This window comes from Rhipicephalus sanguineus, chromosome 1, assembly GCF_013339695.2.
Source record: "Rhipicephalus sanguineus isolate Rsan-2018 chromosome 1, BIME_Rsan_1.4, whole genome shotgun sequence".
Lineage (NCBI taxonomy): Eukaryota > Metazoa > Arthropoda > Arachnida > Ixodida > Ixodidae > Rhipicephalus > Rhipicephalus sanguineus.
In genome coordinates, this window is record NC_051176.1 from 329,284,108 (window position 1) to 329,301,934 (window position 17,827).

Below are 17,827 nucleotides of genomic sequence, written 5' to 3' on the forward strand. Positions count from 1 at the left end.
TGGAAGAAGGCCGAAGGAAAAATTCCTAAGCGCACTACTCCGGGCTTAGATGGGGTTCCCGTCAGCCTCATTAACGAACTCGGACATAAAACTAAAGAAGCACTGCTGAAAGCCGTAGGAAAGTGCTTACAGGAGAGGGAAATACCAGATAGTTGGCGAAAAAGTAGAATGAACTTAATCTATAAGGCAGGGAGAAAAGGATAACATTCGCTCGTATAGACCGCTAACCATTACATCGGTGCTATACAGGTTGGCCATGCAGGCATTAAAATTAAAAATAGAAGCGTGGGTAGAACAAAATGATGTTTTGGGAGAACTTCAGAATGGATTTCGAATCGACAGGCGGTTAGACGATAATCTGTTTGCTCTGACCCAGTGTATAGAAATATCGAAAATAGAAAACAGGCCCTTATACGTTGCTTATCTAGGTATCACCGGGGCGTATGACAACGTTAATCAGGAAATTTTGTGGGGTATTTTGAAAGAAGTGGCATAGGGAACGACTGTATACAGCTTTTGAGGGAAATATACCGAGAAAATACAGCTTGTATAGAATGGGAAGGAATAAGTAGCAAGGACAGCGTTGAAATTAGCAAGGGGCTGAGACAGGGATGTCCTTTGTCCCCGCTGTTATTCATGCTGTACATGGTGAGGATGGAAAAAGCGCTAGAAGGTAGCAACATTGGATTTAATTTGTCACAGAAACAGGTCAGCACGATGGTTGAGCAGAAGCTTCCAGGTCTATTTTATGCTGATGATATTGTCTTATTTGCGGTACAATTATGCGGGTGCGGTCATCTTTGTGCCGGCAAAAAACTAATGTACACTGATCCCAATGAAGTCGTGATCAGTGTTGCTTGTTTGGGCACGTGCCTGTTTTTTCTGTAAACACTGGCTGTGTATACCTTGCTTCGTTTCACAATAAATCTCAGTTGAAAGTTGGCGCTTGCTGTGTTTACGCTGTAGACCGTAAGGGTCTCCCTTCTTAAGCTTCGCGAAGGAGGGGCTCCCTTCTTAAGCTTCGCGAAGACGACGGCACACAGTTCTTTACCGCGCTACAGAGGTGCTCGAGAAATGCGCGCAGAAATGAGAACAAGTTTCCTTTTCTTTATTTGTTTATTTTTTGGCGGGTGTCATTGCGATATTTGAACATGTAAGCATTTAAAGCTAACAAGGCATGAAACGACGAGCCAGGTTTCTGAAGAAAGAGCTGTTAGGTTCGCAGTTGCTGGTCGAGAAGAAACTCGCCCAGGCCCGTGTCCATATTCTGCAGCTGCGTGATGAGCCGCTGCAGCTGGTCGATGGATCGCACTTGCTCAGCGAGAAACTCCTGCTCCAAGAAGTCCGCCATCTGCAAAGTGTGCAAAGTGCGCCTTCAACCACAAGGAAAGCAAGCGAGCAAAAGAAGGTCATAGCGAAACGACGCATCCTAAAAACAGGACAGCCAAGGGCTCTTCACTTTTCTGCTGTTTGAAAAGAAGTACCAGCCAGCGGAAATGCTGCTTAGTTAATTGAATACTCGTATCCCCAAAATGTATTATGTTTTCATATTCGAGTTTGACTCAAGTGGATTCAACCCGGCAGCCACGATTTATGATGAATGTTTTTATACTCTATGCCAAAACCGGGGACGGTAGAATACGTGCAGCCAGGGATGTCGTAAAGAAATCAGAAAGGAACACTGTCGGATCACCTGCTGCTTTGGCAGCGCGAGTAAAGGCGAAACGCCATTTCAGTGCTTCCATACGCACGAGGTACAACATGCAAATTAAAAAACAACTCGCCCAACATATTGTATTGTCGAACCATTTATTGAGGATCAAAGTATTGAACAAGAGCAATCTGCCGCAGCTGCTATTTGGAGAAAAAAGTTCAGCGCCCGGCGCTAAGCGGGCTCTTCGGATGTCTTGAGCGGCGACTGCTCCCAGCGGGTCAAGCACGGCCACCGCCGCGCGCCCCGATCCGGGTGGCCGTGGGTCAAGGGAAATGCTTTTGGATGCGCCCACCAGATGGCGCTACAGCTTTCAGCCGTATAGTACACGTGTGCCGAAGGCGTTTGGCGCAATTCTATTAGCTATTACCTTTGTAAATGGCTTGTACAAAGATAATAGCAATGGGCTCTAATTCTATTACCTATTACTTTTGTACAAGCTGTTCATAAATGTAAGAACTAATAGAATTGGGGTGACCTTAGCATTCAAGCAACCAAAGGACCAAGCAGGATTTCGTACAGGTTACTCGAAAATAGACCATATCCACACTATCAATCAGCTGATAGAGAAATGTGCGGAATATCACCAATCCCTATATATAGCCTTCATATATTACGAGAAAGCATTTGATTCGATCGAAATCTTAGCAGCCATGCAGGCACTGCGGAATCAGAGTGCCAGCGAAATATGTATTAGAATTCTGGAAGAAATCTACTACGGCTCCACAGCTGCCATAGTATCCATAAAGAAAGTGATAAAATTCCAATAAAGATGGCTGATCTCCCCAATGCTATTCACCGCGTGCTTACAGGAGGTTTTCAGAGCACTAGAATGGGAACAGTTAGACATGCGAGCTAATGGACCTCAGTAACCTGCGATTCGCTGATGACATTGCATTGATGAGTAAATCAGGGGATGAATTAGAAATCATTACTGAATCAGACAAGAAAAGCAGAACGGTAGGTATGAAAATTAATATGCACAAAACTGAAGTAATGTTCAACAGTCTCGGAAGAGAACAGCGTTTTGCGATAGGTCGCGAGGCACTGAAATTTGTAAAGGAATACGTATACTTGGGACAGGTAGTAACCGCGGAGCCGAACTATGAGAGTGAAGTAACTAGAGGAATAAGGATGGGTTGTAGCACACTCGGCAAGCATTCTCAAATCATGAATGGTAGTCTACCACTATCCCTCAAGAGGAAGGTATATAACAGCTGCATCTTACCGGTACTTACCTACAGTGCAGAAACCTGAAGGCTTACAGAGAGTCTTCAATTTAAACTGAGGACGACGGAAAGGAAAATGATACGTGTGACCTTAAAGGGTGTGGGGATCCTCGCCGCCTGACCTAACGACGGGATGCCGCGCGGCCTGAACTAAAAGGAAAACATTAGTAGCAAGAAACGTTAAACGGTTACGCACATAAGACATAGTCCCCCCGAGGTCAGCACACTTGCCGCTCACCGATTATTCGTCACCACTCCGGTCGTCCAACTCCCCGCGCATCGTGTCGGCTGGCGCTTTGTAGGGCGTCTGTGGGACTGAGCAGCACGTGCAGGTGGCGATTCCCCTGAGAAAAAGTTTGTTATCTTTGCAGTCTTCCGCGGCATCATTGTTGGTGTTTTCCACCGTCGTCTGACGCACCCCCGATGCGGACTTTGGCACGGATGTCGACGATGTCGACTTGGTTGCCGCGGACACAGTCTTCGCCGCTGTGCTAGTCGTCGGCCTTGCTATGGCGACGTACTCGCTGTCTCGCTAGCGAGCGGCCTTCGTGCCTGCCTGCGTGGCAGCTTTTCTCCTTGGCGTGACGGCCTTCATGGGCAGGGCTTTGCTGCCTTTCGCGGTGTTCTTCCTACCTAGGCTTTGCTGCTGTCACAGCGTTTTGACGGCTCGTGTCTTGGCGCCGGCGCTTCCACGCTTGCCCTCCTTCGCGCGACAACAGCCTGGATCTCTTCCTCCATGCCTGCGTTTAAGCCGTGGCCGTCGTTGGTTTGCACGATCAAGGCCTCCTTGGTCTCGTGACTGGCACCTCCGTCCCTGGCGGTATCTCCCACAGCGGTCTTTCTGTTGTCCCTGCCGTAGCCGTGCTCTTTGCGTGTCTATCACGCGCCGTATCGCCGTGCACTGGGGGTTCGTCGATATGGTCGTCCATCCTCGGCGTCATACTCGTCGTCATTCTCGTCACCTTTCGCCAACGTGCTCTGTTGCCCAACTAGAGGTGTGCATCCTCGCTTCGATGTCGTGGTTGTCCCCGTCATGCACGACCATGGCCTCCTCGGCCACGGGACTCGTGTCTCCGCCCTTTGTAGTCGCGCCTTCCGCGGCGTCCTTGTACTCGCCTGCAGCCGCTGCCGGGGTCAGGTCCACTGGTAGCTCACCGACTGGAACCTTCGCGTCGGCATTATAGGCTTCGCCGGTCTCGCCTTCTTGCGTCGGTGTGCATTCCCTCCCAACTGGGGGCGCCGGCCCTTACTGCGCAGCACGTGTAGGTGGCGATGCGCGCGATTCCCACAAGGGGCCCTGCAACACTTTTCCAGGTAATCATCGAATGGCTTGATTGAGGGAGTCAAGGCGGTGATGCGGGCTAGTTGGTTTGAGTCACTTGTAATCATATTCGTAGCGCAAAAACCAGACGAAGGCACAAGTGAGAAACACATACACAGGACGTCCTGTGTACGTGTTCCTTACTTGTGTCTGCGTCGGGTTTTTGCGCTACAAATATGATTAGAAGTGATTGAAGGAGTGTATTGCCTCGCGGATCGACTGCCGCAAAAATGTTCAGAATCCTACAAGTACTAGCGCAGTTACAGGAGTTTCGTACCAGCGAGCCCGCTGAAAGCTAGGCACACGCATTGGGGAGGGGATGTTACAAGGAGGCAAGAAGCTATGTCCGTGTGCGCGTGCCATGATCTTGAGCAATTTCTTGTTTTTTTCCTCGAACGCGCGGCTTACTCTCGGTGTAATCGCGCGCGCGGGCACGTGGCCACGATAGCTGTGCAGGTCAGGGTACTCAAGTCAGCCACGGCCGTGAACTTTGTGTTGATGGCGCGGTCATTATGGCATCAATTGTCGAGAGAAGAGCGAGTGATTTTAGCAGACTGAGAATTTTTTGTAAAATCCATGGCCGCGTCCGGCGCTATAGCGCTTGGCTCCCATTTTCTTTGGATGCTCGACTACCGATCGGTAGCATTTTTCACCATACTGAAAAAGTGTTGCGGGCCCCTTAAGAGGAACTCCGGCGAATTTACGAAGCGATTTCAATAAAACTTTCAACATATGTTGTCTTCGGCATCCTGATAATATGTGTCAAATTATACAACCGCAAGTCATTTAGTCTTTCAGAAAACGAATTTTAAAATTGGCAGCCAATACAGGAATCATGCCTGTAAACGCGGGCCACCCTGTGTATTTGACGTAACGTGCCTACTCTTTTCGAACCCCGCCTCGCCCAGCAGACGGATGTAGCCCGCACTTTCTTCTACGAGGCGACGACGACGCGAGCACAGTTATTCGGTTTTGCTGGCTGCATAGCGTATTAGTCGTCGTTGACATCGGGTCCGACAGTGCGCATGCACAATGTTGAGCAACGAGGAGATCGATGCGGGGCACGTCAGCTACACCACGCGCCGGCGGGTCGAATCAAAAGGCGATGCTTCCGCGCTCAGATAGTAGCTGCAGTCATCGCTGAACTTGTAGCTGGTAAGTTCAGACGGGCTGGCACAGCTTGATTCCGCGTCGGATGGCATCGCCAGCTTGCTCTTTGCGCGATAGAAGCACATGTACTACGGTATGTTTACATCCTGGCTAGCCGTGGTGGCATGTAGCGTATTTCGTGGCGTCATCGCATGCCCAGCACGGAGCAGCTCCCTGTTTCGGTTTTGACTCATCTTTTATTGCTTGTTTGAAATTATTGACGAGTCTCTCAGCAAAATGAGCCACCCTAGCTGTTAATACTGTAGCGGAGAGGCAGAAGGATGCATGCGTTACCAATTGATTTGTTTTGATGCGCTCGTCCTGCACGCGCCTCCCCTGACGTCAGCACGCGACAGAGCCCCCCGCCGTGTAGACGGAGTCGTAGTCAAAAAGTGTCCATTAAGCTGTCCTGGTCGAGAACACGGAGTGGTGAAGGGGTGCTCAATTTTCTTCAGGAGGTCGGGGCTGAGACTGGCGAAGAGGACGGCTTGAGATCCTGAGTGAATAGTGCAAGCCGGTACGTTCGACAGGGAGAGAGGTAGCTGTCGCCTGTCCTTTCAAATACACCTGGTTGTGCCTCTGGAGGCGGTCGGTATGGGACTGTTGCTTTGCGCTCCCAGGCAGGTGGCGTCGCTGCGATTTCGAGGAATTGGCGGTCTGAATGAAAGCGACATGGCGTTCACGTTTCCATTCAGGTCTCACGCCACTTGCGAATTCAGCAAGAACCGCTGGCACAGAGAAGCGGCGGCGCAAGAAACGTCTCAGCTGGCGTCTTCCACTGAAGAGCAGAGCGCTGGGACGTGGAAGCAGGGCGGCAGTGCGAAAGACGCGTTGCAGGAGTCACCCGTTGGCTGGAGCGCGCACGCTGTGAGCGTCGAGAACACTCAAGTGGCACTGCGGCGTCTGAGGACAGACCTGTTTGTTCATTTGACGGAGAGGTATCCGTAGCTTCTGCGAGTTCTTGTGCGGCCGCTGGCGTTGGCACATCAAATGATGATGTCGGTGCTAGTTGACTGAGTTGCACGGGTAGATGAACGCTGGCGTCCGCGATGGCAGGAGTGGCAGGCAATACAATTGGCGGCAGGCGACACTCGGTCGTGGCCCGTGACGTGCACAGTGTCGTCCGGGGCGCGGCGTCGAAAACCATGTCGTGCAATGACTGCGTGATTACGTGTGAACTGACTGATGCCGCAGCGCGAAAACCTGGTAGAACCGGACAACTTGAGTCGGCTTGTTTGGGCAGCGTGGTCGGGACAGTCTGAGGTTCGATACCAACGTTTAGCGCGGCAGAGAGTAAGCGTCGTGGCACTACTGGTTGCGGTAGTGCTAGCACGAAACCTCGGTCATATGGATGTGGTTCAAGACTCATGTGGCACAACGCATCGCAGAGCAGGAGGAAGCGTGGCTACCGGTACTTGTCCTGCTGCGAGACGATGTGACGCAGTGTGGGAATCGAGCGCGCCCTTCCCTTTGGCGCCTCGTTCCCCAGCTAGCGCGTGTGCTGGCCCCGCGTGGGCACGCGTCCGGGCATGCCTCGACATGCTCACATGCTCACGCCACCAAGCTAGCTTACGTCACTGAGCAACGCCGTTCCTCATTGGTCGCCAGTGAGAACCCCCTTCCCCCCTGAGCTCGCTTCTGGCTGGCGCGGGCTTACCCGCGTCAGATGCTCTCAGGCTAGCACGAGAGGTTGACGCGCTGCTCTAGCAGGCGGCTTCTCGTTCGTGTGCTCGACCGCTGCCCTTTGTGTGGTAGTCTTAGCGCCGCTGGCAAGCGTACTCGATCGGTCTTGCGGAGTTCCCCTTACGGCCTGCAAGCCTGTGAGTGTCGTACTGTGCTGCATCTTGGGTTAATAAACCCGTTGTTGTTGTTACCCTGCCTCGTGCGTGGTTTCTGCGCCGTGTCGGAGAAAACGACGAACCCGGCCGCAGCGTCGTCGCACGCAGCGGCAGTGGAGAACGTCGCGTCCCTACACGGTCGCGCTCGTAGGTAAGCCTAGTGCAAGCCTATCTCCATATAACTGGCGCCCAACTTGGTTTCGGCATGGCTTCAGAGCAGACCCCCTCGAGGCGCTCGTTCCTGTTCGATCCTGTGGCGACGGACTTGATCTCGTTCGAGGCGGACGGCTGCGACAGCACGGGGTACGGCCCTCTCGGCGACCCTCTGCTTTCGTTCACCGGGAGAGATCCCTTTTTCGGGGCCCTCTACAGTGATGCGAGCCGCTTGAACGAGGACCACAGTCCTAGCCAAGCCAGTAACGGGCTGTATCAGCTGTTCGAGACTCACGCGCTTACGGGCCCGTCCCCGGCGCAGTCTCCGCTCGCTGGCCTTTCCCCGTCAGCAGCACGGTTGACAGCTCAGATCGCCGCACCCGATCCTTCCTACCGGGGCACTCAGGCGTTGGCGGGAACGCGCTTACTGACCCGCCGTGGTCGCGAGCGCAGAGGGTTGACGGTGTCGTTCGCGAGCCTGCTCGCTTAACCGACAACGTCGCCGCGTTCACCGACGCTCGCTGGCCGGAGACTCGCGTAGGCGACGTTTTCGACGGACGTGGGCCACCGTGCTCCGCTGTCGACCCGTTTGCCAGTCGCGTGAGGCATCAAGCACCAGTCGGAGCGCAAACCCTACCCTCCTCTATGCCGTGTACTGGCCCTTTTCAGTCGGACGCGCATGTTGGGGAACAGGCGCGCGCACCTGTTACGGCCGCGCCCGCCTCAGAGCAATCGCCGCTGCACGCAACTGCGGCGCAGCTCCTAAACGTCCTGTTGGAAGCGGCGCGCTCGCAGCCTTGTGCTGTAAAGGGAGGCCTCGAGTCCCCTCAGCCAGGCGCACCGAGTAGCCTAAGGGTACCTCTGCCTGAGTACAGCGGTTATTCGGACCGCATGAGTGCCACAGAGTACCTCGAGGCGCTACACCGCTATCAGCGGGCGATGGGGCTGAGCGACAGCGTTATGCTCGGTAGTGTACTGCCTGTATCGCTGACAGCCCAAGCGGCGCGGTGGTACCGACTTGTCGGCCACCAAGCTCGTTCGATGGAGGAGTTTAGGGCGCTCTTCCGTAGCGAATTCCTTCCTCCTGACTACGAGCGCCGCATGCGTCGCGAGCTAGAGCTCCGAACACAGCATCCCGACGAATCTCTCCTCGAGTACGTCCGGGCTTTGCAGGAGCTCTACCTCCTTGCCGACCCTACGGCATCAGACGCTGAGAAGGTAGAGCGAGCCATTTGCCAGGCTCATCCAACCTTCGCCGCTTACCTTCGGAGCGCCCGTTATCGTAACCTGAACGAGCTGGCCTCCGATGCGAAGCGTATATTCAGGGCGACATACTGGCGGCGAGAGCCTACCGCCCGCCGCCACCGCCGTCCGCTTCTCTCGAGCCTCGTTGTGCGTGGGCTGGTGGTGACTCGTCACCCCGTAATCCCCCTAAACACGAGGTGGCCTCGGCAGTGAGAGAGCAACGAGACGCGCCGGACATTTCGGACCGCGCTCTCGACCCGTACTCTTACGCCCGGGCGTGCCCCTTTGCACTGCAGGGCGAACGAGAACGGAACCCCCGTGCGCCGATGCACGAGGGGAGGTCCGATCGCGCAACCCCCCCTGCGGCTAGCGAAAGGAGGCCTCCTAGCTCTCAAGGGTCGCTAAAATCCCTCACTGATGGGGGAAAAGGTGTCGTCTGCTACCGTTGTCATGAGCGTGGCCACACCGCGCGATCATGCAACGCGCCCCAACCGACGCAAGGGCTTGCTCGCCCGTCGGGAAACGGGGTGAGCCGTCGGTGAGCTCCCCCTCGCCGGCGGCTAGAGCAGTACGAGAGCATGGGGGTGTAACCCAACCTCTGGCACCGATGGCGTGTCGCGCTGGACATGACTTTCCAGCCACGCCGGCGTCGTTCATCGCCCTTACGATCGCTGGTTGAGAGTTTGCGGCGTTGCTGGATAGCGGGGATTCGAGCTTGCTGTTCGGCGAAGAGGTTATGGCTCATTTGCGCGACCGCTCTGTCCGCATTCGAGCTTGCGACACTGCCTTCCATCTCGCCAGCGGTACCGCCACCTCGTGCGGCGCTGCGCGGTTGGTTGTGCGCTGGGAGAATCGCGCGCGCCGACAGCGCTTCGTGCAGCTCCCGGGTCTTTCCGTGCCCGTGATTCTTGGTCGCGACTTTCTCGCGCACACGGGTATCGTGATAGACGTCGCGAGCGGAGGCTACAGGAACGGCCCTTCCGGCGCCCTACGGCCATTCGCTACACCTCCCGTGGTCTCGGCTGCCCGTAAGTCGCCGGACGCCACGAGAGAGCAGGAGGAGAGGAGAAAGCGTGGCCCCCTCGGCCCGTGTCTCTCACTCCGGCGCCAAGACTGACCCTTTGGCCGGCGCGGCGGCAAACGGTCCGTGCCTACCGCTTTCTCTCGAGCATAGCGCTACCGTGGTGGACGAGGTCTCGGCTACGCCGGTGACCACCCCGGTAAGCAGCAGCTCGGATCGCTCGCTGCCGCCTTTGCCGGACAGCTTGTCGACACATGAGAAGGCACGCCTGTCGTCGCTGTTGACACGTTTCAGTGACATGTTCACGGAACGCCCGGGTTGCACCTCTCTGGTGGGGCACCGGATCGACACAGGCGACGCAAAACCGTGGAAATGCAATCCTCGTCCCGTCAGTGCGGCAAAGAGGAAAGCAATTGACCAGGCATTGGATGAGTTGATTGAGACCGGAGTTGTCCAACGCTCAAACAGTCCCTGGGGTTCACCGGTGGTAATGGTCCCCAAAAGAGACGGCTCTCACCGGCTCTGTGTGGACTACCGCCGGCTGAACGAGGTCACGAGGAAGGATGCTTATCCTATGCCTAACGTTGACTCGATCGTGTCTGCGCTAGGCGGTGCTTGCTACTTCAGCACCTTGGATGCTAGCCGCGGTTACCTGCAGGTCCAGATGGAGCCGGCTGACGCGGAGAAAACTGTGTTCACCTCCCACAGAGGTTTGTACGAGTTTACCCGCATGCCGTTTGGCTGTTCTGGAGCTGCAGCTACGTTCCAGAGACTGATAGACCGCGTTCTCGGGGACGCTAAATGGCAACACGCCATGGCGTACCTCGACGACATCGTCATCTTCTCTCGAACGTTCGAGGAGCACCTGCGCCACTTGGAGGACGTCCTCGAGAGGTTGCGTGCCGCCGGGTTGATCTTGAACCCGAAGAAGGCTCAAATAGCTGAGACTCGCATTTCGCTATTGGGCTTTACCATCCAGAGCGGTCGCGTTCTGCCGTGCGAGGAGAAGGTACGAGCCATTGTGGAGTACCCGACGCCGGCGAACATTCAGGGCCTGAGGCGCTTTTTGGGCATGGTGAACTACTACCGACAGTTCATCCCAAACTGCGCGGACCTCCAAGCGCCCTTGACCGCACTGTTGAAAAAGTCGGCACGATGGAGCTGGGGGCCAGAGCAAGAGCGAGCCTTCAAGGCTCTATTTCAAGCTCTAGTGGCCACAGCCGATCTGAAGCTGCCCGACCTCAACAGGGAGTTCGTTGTCCAAGCGGACGCGAGCGACCTGGGTCTCGGAGCGGTACTGCTTCAGGAGCACGACGGCGTCCTCCGGCCAGTCGCCTTTGCGAGCCGGTCACTTAACGCCGCCGAGCGCAACTACAGCGTGACTGAACGGGAATGTCTCGCTATAGTCTTTGCTCTCCGGAAGTTCGCCTGCTGCGTCGACGGCGTGCCATTCGTGGTGGAGACGGACCACATGGCACTCAAATGGCTTAAGCGCTTGCGCGAGCCCTCGGGCCGTCTCGCGCGCTGGGCGTTGACCTTGCAGCGGTACAACTTTGTTGTGCGCTACCGGAAAGGGAGTTCGAACGTCGTGGCCGACGCCTTGTCGCGTGCCCCCGTTCTGGCGTCAGACACTTGTGTCCGCCACTCCCAAGAGCAGTCGCACCAAGTAGACTCAGGGGCCCCTGACTCCAATGGGTCGAAAGGCGCGAACCCCGACGGTGCAGTGGCTTTCGAGTCGACCGCCTCGGGTGAGGACGCATACCTGGTAGACCCTGTCACGTCCGCCGGTATCGTCTTCAGCAGAGAGGAACTACTTAAGGCACAGCAGGACGATCCGTTTTGTCAGCAAATTGTTGACGGGCTCAAAGAGCTGAGCTCCCAAGAGGAGCGGGGCGGTCAAGCCGCCGGGCGCAAACGGACAGCTGGTATTGCTGTCGGCGCCGAGTGCCGGACGCAGACTGGTATTGCTGCGGGCACGTTGGACTCGTATCTGCTTGATGCTGATAGCGTTCTCCTGCGCTATGTCCCATCTGAAGAAGCTCCCCAGGAGTCTTTCAAGGTGGTGATACCCCGCAGTCTAAGGAAAGCCACCCTCGGCTATTTCCACGACTCGCGGTTGGCCGGACATGCGAGTGGCCTTAAGACTTTTCAAAAGTCGTGTCGCTCTGCTACCTGGCCTGGCATGAAGCGTGATGCCCTTCACTACGCCCGCTCATGCCGCGTGTGCCAATGCGTGAAGCCTCGTGGTGGCAAGCCTCCGGGGCTGATGCAGCCGATCGACAGCCAACAGCCCTGGCAAGTCGCGGCCTGTGACATTATGGGACCTTTCCCAAGAAGCCGGAGAGGCCATGTTTTTCTCCTGGCTGTCACAGATCACTTCACGAAGTAGGTCGAGCTGTTTCCCCTTCGGAAGCTAACGGCACGCGCAATCTGGGACAAGTTGACCGAGGTCTTTACCCGCTTTGGCTTTCCGGCGGAGTTGATCACGGACAATGCGTCCTACTTCACGGCCAAAGTGTTTGTGGATGCGTGTGCTGCCTTTGGCATTAAGCACCGCAAAACAACCACGTATCACCCACAGGCCAACCCGACTGAGCGGATAAACCGAAACCTCAAGCCCTTGCTGACAGCCTTTGCGCAGCAACACAGGGATTGGGACGCCTGTCTTAACGAGATAGGCTTCTCCTTGCGGTCCACGGTGAACCGTTCAACCGGGTACACGCCCGCTTTCCTCAACTTCGTGAGAGAGCTGCCTAACCCCATGGACCGTGTTCTGCGGGGCGGCAGCGGGGCGTCCGCCACGAAAGCCGGCCCGTCTGGCTACGCGGCGGAACTGCGCTCACGGATGGACGCAGCCCTCGACCTGGCGCGTTCCAACCTGGCAAAAGCGCGAGCTGGACAGAAGGCTCAATACGACCGGTCGCATCGGGAAGTGCACTACGATGTCGGCGATCTCGTCCTCAGGCGCAATCACGTCTTGAGTGACGCCGCCAAAGGCATCTCTGCCTCCCTGTCGGCCAAGTGATTGGGCCCATACCGAGTGCAGACCAAAATGTCGCCTCTGGTGTACAAGCTGGCTGACTCCCAAGGGAAACTCCGGAAGACAAGTCGGCGGTCCAGTTAACGTCTCCGACCTCAAACCTTTCGTTGCCCGCAGCAACGACTTGGGAGGGGGGGAGGCGGTCACCGAACCGCGGGAAAACCGTGAGAAGGCTGGCTCCAAGCCACGCCATCGGTACAACCTGCGGAAACGCACCTAAGCAACCTTTCTCCCACTGACAGGTAGCTGGACTTTATTCCATACCATGACAGTGAATGGAGAATAACCGCTAAGGTGCGGCGGCACACGTCTGGAAGTGGTAGAAGGCCCTCTTGGCCGAAAATACCCTCTGACGTGTTGTCCAAGCCATAACCTGGCAAGCGCCCCCTTTGTTGGGCAGCACTATCAGGCGGGCACCCCTTTTCGGCAAGCCGGCTTGCCGTTCCTGCGTGGTCCCCGTCCCAGCGACTTTCGGCGGTTGGCTGCCGCACGCAACTGGCAGCCACGCCTCGTACGTTCCCGGCTGCCAACCTCTCCAGTCCGGCGAACTTCAAGCGGGCTGGCTGCCCGCCCTTGTGCAGTCTTGCCCCCGTTCCTCCTGGGCTGCGAACTTTCTCTCGGCAGTGGGCTCTCCCCGGTGGTGGAACTGTTGGTGGGACGTTTCGTGTGGCCATGGCCGACCTATGGACTTGTACCTCCGGGAAGACGACACCCCCCTGTTGGACTTTTGCCCCGTTGGCGAGCCCCCTTGCGGCTGAGCTGACCTTGCCACTTGGCCTCGGACAGCCTCTATCACAGGCTGGCCTCGGTCTTTAGGAGGGGGGAATGTGGGAATCGAGCGCGCCCTTCCCTTTGGCGCCTCGTTCCCCAGCTAGCGCGTGTGCTGGCCCCGCACGGGCACGCGTCCGGGCATGCCTCGACATGCTCACATGCTCACGCCACCAAGCTAGCTTACGTCACTGAGCAACGCCGTTCCTCATTGGCCGCCAGTGAAAACCCCCTTCCCCCCTGAGCTCGCTTCTGGCTGGCGCGGGCTTACCCGCGTCAGATGCTGTCAGGCTAGCACGAGAGGTTGACGCGCTGCTCTAGCAGGCGGCTTCTCGTTCGTGTGCTCGACCGCTGCCCTTTGTGTGGTAGTCTTAGCGCCGCTGGCAAGCGTAGTCGATTGGTCTTGCGGAGTTCCCCTTACGGCCTGCAAGTCTGTGAGTGTCGTACTGTGCTGCATCTTGGGTTAATAAACCCGTTGTTGTTGTTACCGTGCCTCGTGCGTGGTTTCTGCGCCGTGTCGGAGAAAACGACGAACCCGGCCGCAGCGTCGTCGCACGCAGCGGCAGTGGAGAACGTCGCGTCCCTACACGGTCACGCTCGTAGGCAAGCCTAGTGCAAGCCTATCTCCACAGCAGGTAGAAACCAGCCTCCATCTTGATGAACCAGATGGCTGGACGTGGCCAAAAATCGGGGAATGGCGGCGGTAACAAGATGCAGTGCATCATCTGTTAGTCGCGCCATGGTGATAGGCGGATCAGAGGTGGAAGCTTCTGGAATGTTCCATGGTCATCACTGTAGCGGAGAGGCAGAGGAACCGGTTAGTTTCGATGCGCTCGCCCTGCACGCGCCTCCGCTGACCTAGTCGGCACGCGAAAGGATTCGAAAACGGTTGAAAATGCACCGGAGTTCCCCTTCTCGTATAGCCACTACCTTTCGCAAACCACGCCCGAATGTGTGGGAAGTTTCCAGATTATTTTAGGCTCTTCTGATAGGCTTGAGCGCGCAAACGCGAACAGTTTATTTTCTCGAATAGGCAGCGCGCAAAGGCTACGAACACGTACACAAAAAAAGACGCAAACACAAGTGCTGTTTGTGTACGTGTTCGTTGCCTTTGTGCGCTGCCTATTCGAGAATCATGGCTCACCAACTAGCCCATCAGTACATTTTAAGCAGTTTAGTTTATTCTGGAACTAGCGCGGCCATCAGCGATAGGACTCGAATGTTCGATGCCACATGTATAAATGCCGGTGCGCCTAACTGCAGATCAGATTACCGACGGCCGACGCTCTGTCCACAGCTATCAATGTACAGCGTGAATTGCTTGTACCTTCTTTTTTATTTTCCGGGCACAGGTTCGCCCAAATAAAAAGTTTAGTCTTGAACACGCCGAGTGCTGCCTTCAGCAACGTCATGACCACGTGACATCTGCTGGAGGTGCTATTCGTTCATGTACCGGACGCCCCCATGAAGACGTGCACCAAGCCCAAGTCGCCAAGGGGACATCGACGCCAACCCTGACTAGCGAGCTAGCCGCAGGCAGCGAAACCAACCACCAGAGCACCGGATAAGACCCGGAAGACAAAGGCCATGACTACGACTGCGGCATCGATGACTGTGCCACCGGCCGCGACAGTCGTGCTACATCAACCCAGGGAGCCGCCAACATTGCGAGGACTATCCTTAGAATACCCGGAAAGCTGGCTCGAAGCGTACGACCGGGTGGCCGTTTTCAATACCCGTAGCAGTGAAGCAAAGCTACGTAATGTCGACAAAAATTACTTAGCGCAATACAAACACAGCACACAAGGAAGGTACACAGTTAGCGCCTACCTGTCTGTCGTGTCGTGTCTATTTCTTATTTGCACCGCGCTAATACAAGCTCAGTTCACACAAGGGACGCTCCGACGACCTGTGCGAGACGTAAGGGATATTGTGCCAGAAGAACTGCGCCGTATGTTCCCGTCATTGCCTCAAGTGGATTCGATCAGCGACATCGTTTGTGAGAAAGTCCGACAATCGCTCGGTATTACCTAATCACCGCAGCCTCATCCGGAAGCTATGAGCTGCGCTGCTGCAATGCGTCGTGACACTCCCCGCCGACGTCAATACGCCACACCGCTGCAGTTCTGCCGCCAGACACCACTGAAGTCATACCGCCCGCCTGCCAGCCAGCGATACACACCGAGGAAGACCGACGTTTGGCGCGCCCCTGACCACCGTCCGCGCTGCTACCACTGCAAAGAAGCCGGCCACACCTACCGCCGTTGCTGCTACCGCGAAAGTTGCACGGTGGTCTTGTTGGGGAATCATTTGAACGGCTTTGATGTAGCAGGGCACACGGACACGAGAAAGTGTCCTTATGTGCCTTCTCGTGTCCCCTTTCGCGCTACCACAAAATAATCTACATGGATTTGCCATCAACGCGCCACGTCCAGAGCGACATGAACTGCCGCGGGACTGCCGACTATCTCGCCGCATCTGAGGGGAGACCTGGACGGCCGTCGCGTTCCCCATCACCAGAACGCTACATCTCACCGCAGCGCCGGCAGTACGCCGGCCCTACTCAGGGCGATCCGCGAGGCCATATCCGGAAAAGTAAGATCAGCAACCGATGGAGGTGCGGTTGATGTACGACGAAATACCGAAGATCCACCGACGATGCCCCAACGAAACCTGAAGGACACGCCGCAAGCCGAAGGGAGCCCTGACGTCAAAACCTCGCGGCCGGAAGAAGACCTGACGACATGACGTGGAAACAACGGAACAAATCGTCGTAGCCGTGATCCGACGCCACGACCTAACCGCAACGCAAGACGACGAACTAGCCACCTCGACATTCTCTTCGACGGCCGCAACGTCACCGCTTTCGTCGATACTGGAGCCGACTATTCCGTCGTCAGTGGGCCGTTCGCCGCGAAGTTGAAGAAAGCTAAGACAGCTTGGGAAGGCGCCGAAATAGGGGCCGCTGGAGGCAATTTAATAACGCCGTCTGGAGTCTGCAAGCAAGAGTCACCATCAATAATCGCACTTATCCTGCAAGCTTCGTAATCTTGCAACATTGCTCCAGGGATGTCACACTTGGCATGGACTTCTTAAACGTTCACGGCGCTGTCATCTACTTAAGAACCAAGTCGATAACTCTATCGTCGGACAAAGCAACACCGCCGGATACGAACCCATGTCAACGTGCCCTGAACGTGCTCAAGAATCAAGTCACCGTTCCGCCTCTCTCCAGCGTCATAATTCCAGTCAGCACCGAAAAACCTGAAGGCATCGAAGGGGTCATCGAGAGCGATGAACGTTTGCTGCTGGACCGTGATATTTGCGTCGCAAAAGGCCTTACTCGGTTGCACTAACGAAAAGGAGGCGTCATGATAACGAACTTCAGCCAAGAATACAGACATGAGCTGGGGCACGACGATTGCATACATCGAAGAAATCATGGCCGTCAGCGGTGCGTTTGCCTTTCCAGATTCTGACGAAAGTACAACGACGACCCCAATACCTCAGCCATCCTTCGATGTCAACCCAATTCTTCCCGTTAGCCATCAGCAACAGCTGTGGTGCCTTCTGCAGGAATACAAGGACTGTTTCTCGTCGTCATCGCGGGTCCGACAAACGCCTCTTGCTAAGCACCGTATCATAACGAAAGCAAATGCTCGACCACTCCGTCAGAGTTCCTACCGTGTTTCGACGCGAAAACGAGAAGCTATAAAGTGATAAGTCGACGAATTGCTGCAGGATGATGTAATACAGCCTTCGAAGAGTCCGTGGGCATCACCAGTAGTCTTGGTGAAGAAGAAGGATGGCACTCTGTGTTTTTGTGTCGATTACTATCGCCTGAACAAGATCACGAAGAAGGACGTATATCCACTCCCACGGATAGACGACACCGTGGATCGACGCTGGAACGCGAAGTACTTTTCTTCGATGGACTTCAAGACGGGCTATTGCAAAATTGAGGTCGAGGAGAGAGACTGCGAGAAGACTGCCTTTATAACGCCGGACGGCCTCTTTGAGTTTAAGGTCATGTCATTCTTTGAGTTCAAGGACACGTCATCAGCAGCTCCGGAGTCCGCCCCGAGCCGCAGAAGACAACCGCCATCGCTACATTCGCGGCACCCGCTGACAAGAAGGCCATGCGTCGATTTCTCGGTCTCTGTGCCTATTACAGGCGGTTTGTCCAAAGCTTTGGCCGCATCGCCGAGCCACTTACTTGACCAAGAGCGAAGTCGAGCTGGAAGTGGGAAACGCCACAAGAAGCATTCCGAGAGCTGAAACGACGTTTGCAGTCGCCGCCAATACTTGCTCATTTCGGTGAATACGCCGATGCGGAAATCCACACCGCCGCA

General features: G+C 55.8%; 1 protein-coding gene across 1 annotated transcript in view; it reads right to left on the reverse strand.

Annotated features, from left to right (window-relative positions):
• Positions 1-1,195: 1,195 nt before the first annotated feature.
• LOC119379532 (soma ferritin) overlaps positions 1,196-17,827 on the reverse strand; it is a gene marked incomplete at its 5' end in the record, with an annotated part of 58,042 nt that continues 41,410 nt past the window's right edge. Inside the window, 1 exon segment of the mRNA XM_037648827.2 lies at positions 1,196-1,351. Coding sequence (XP_037504755.1) covers positions 1,214-1,351 — 138 coding nt within the window.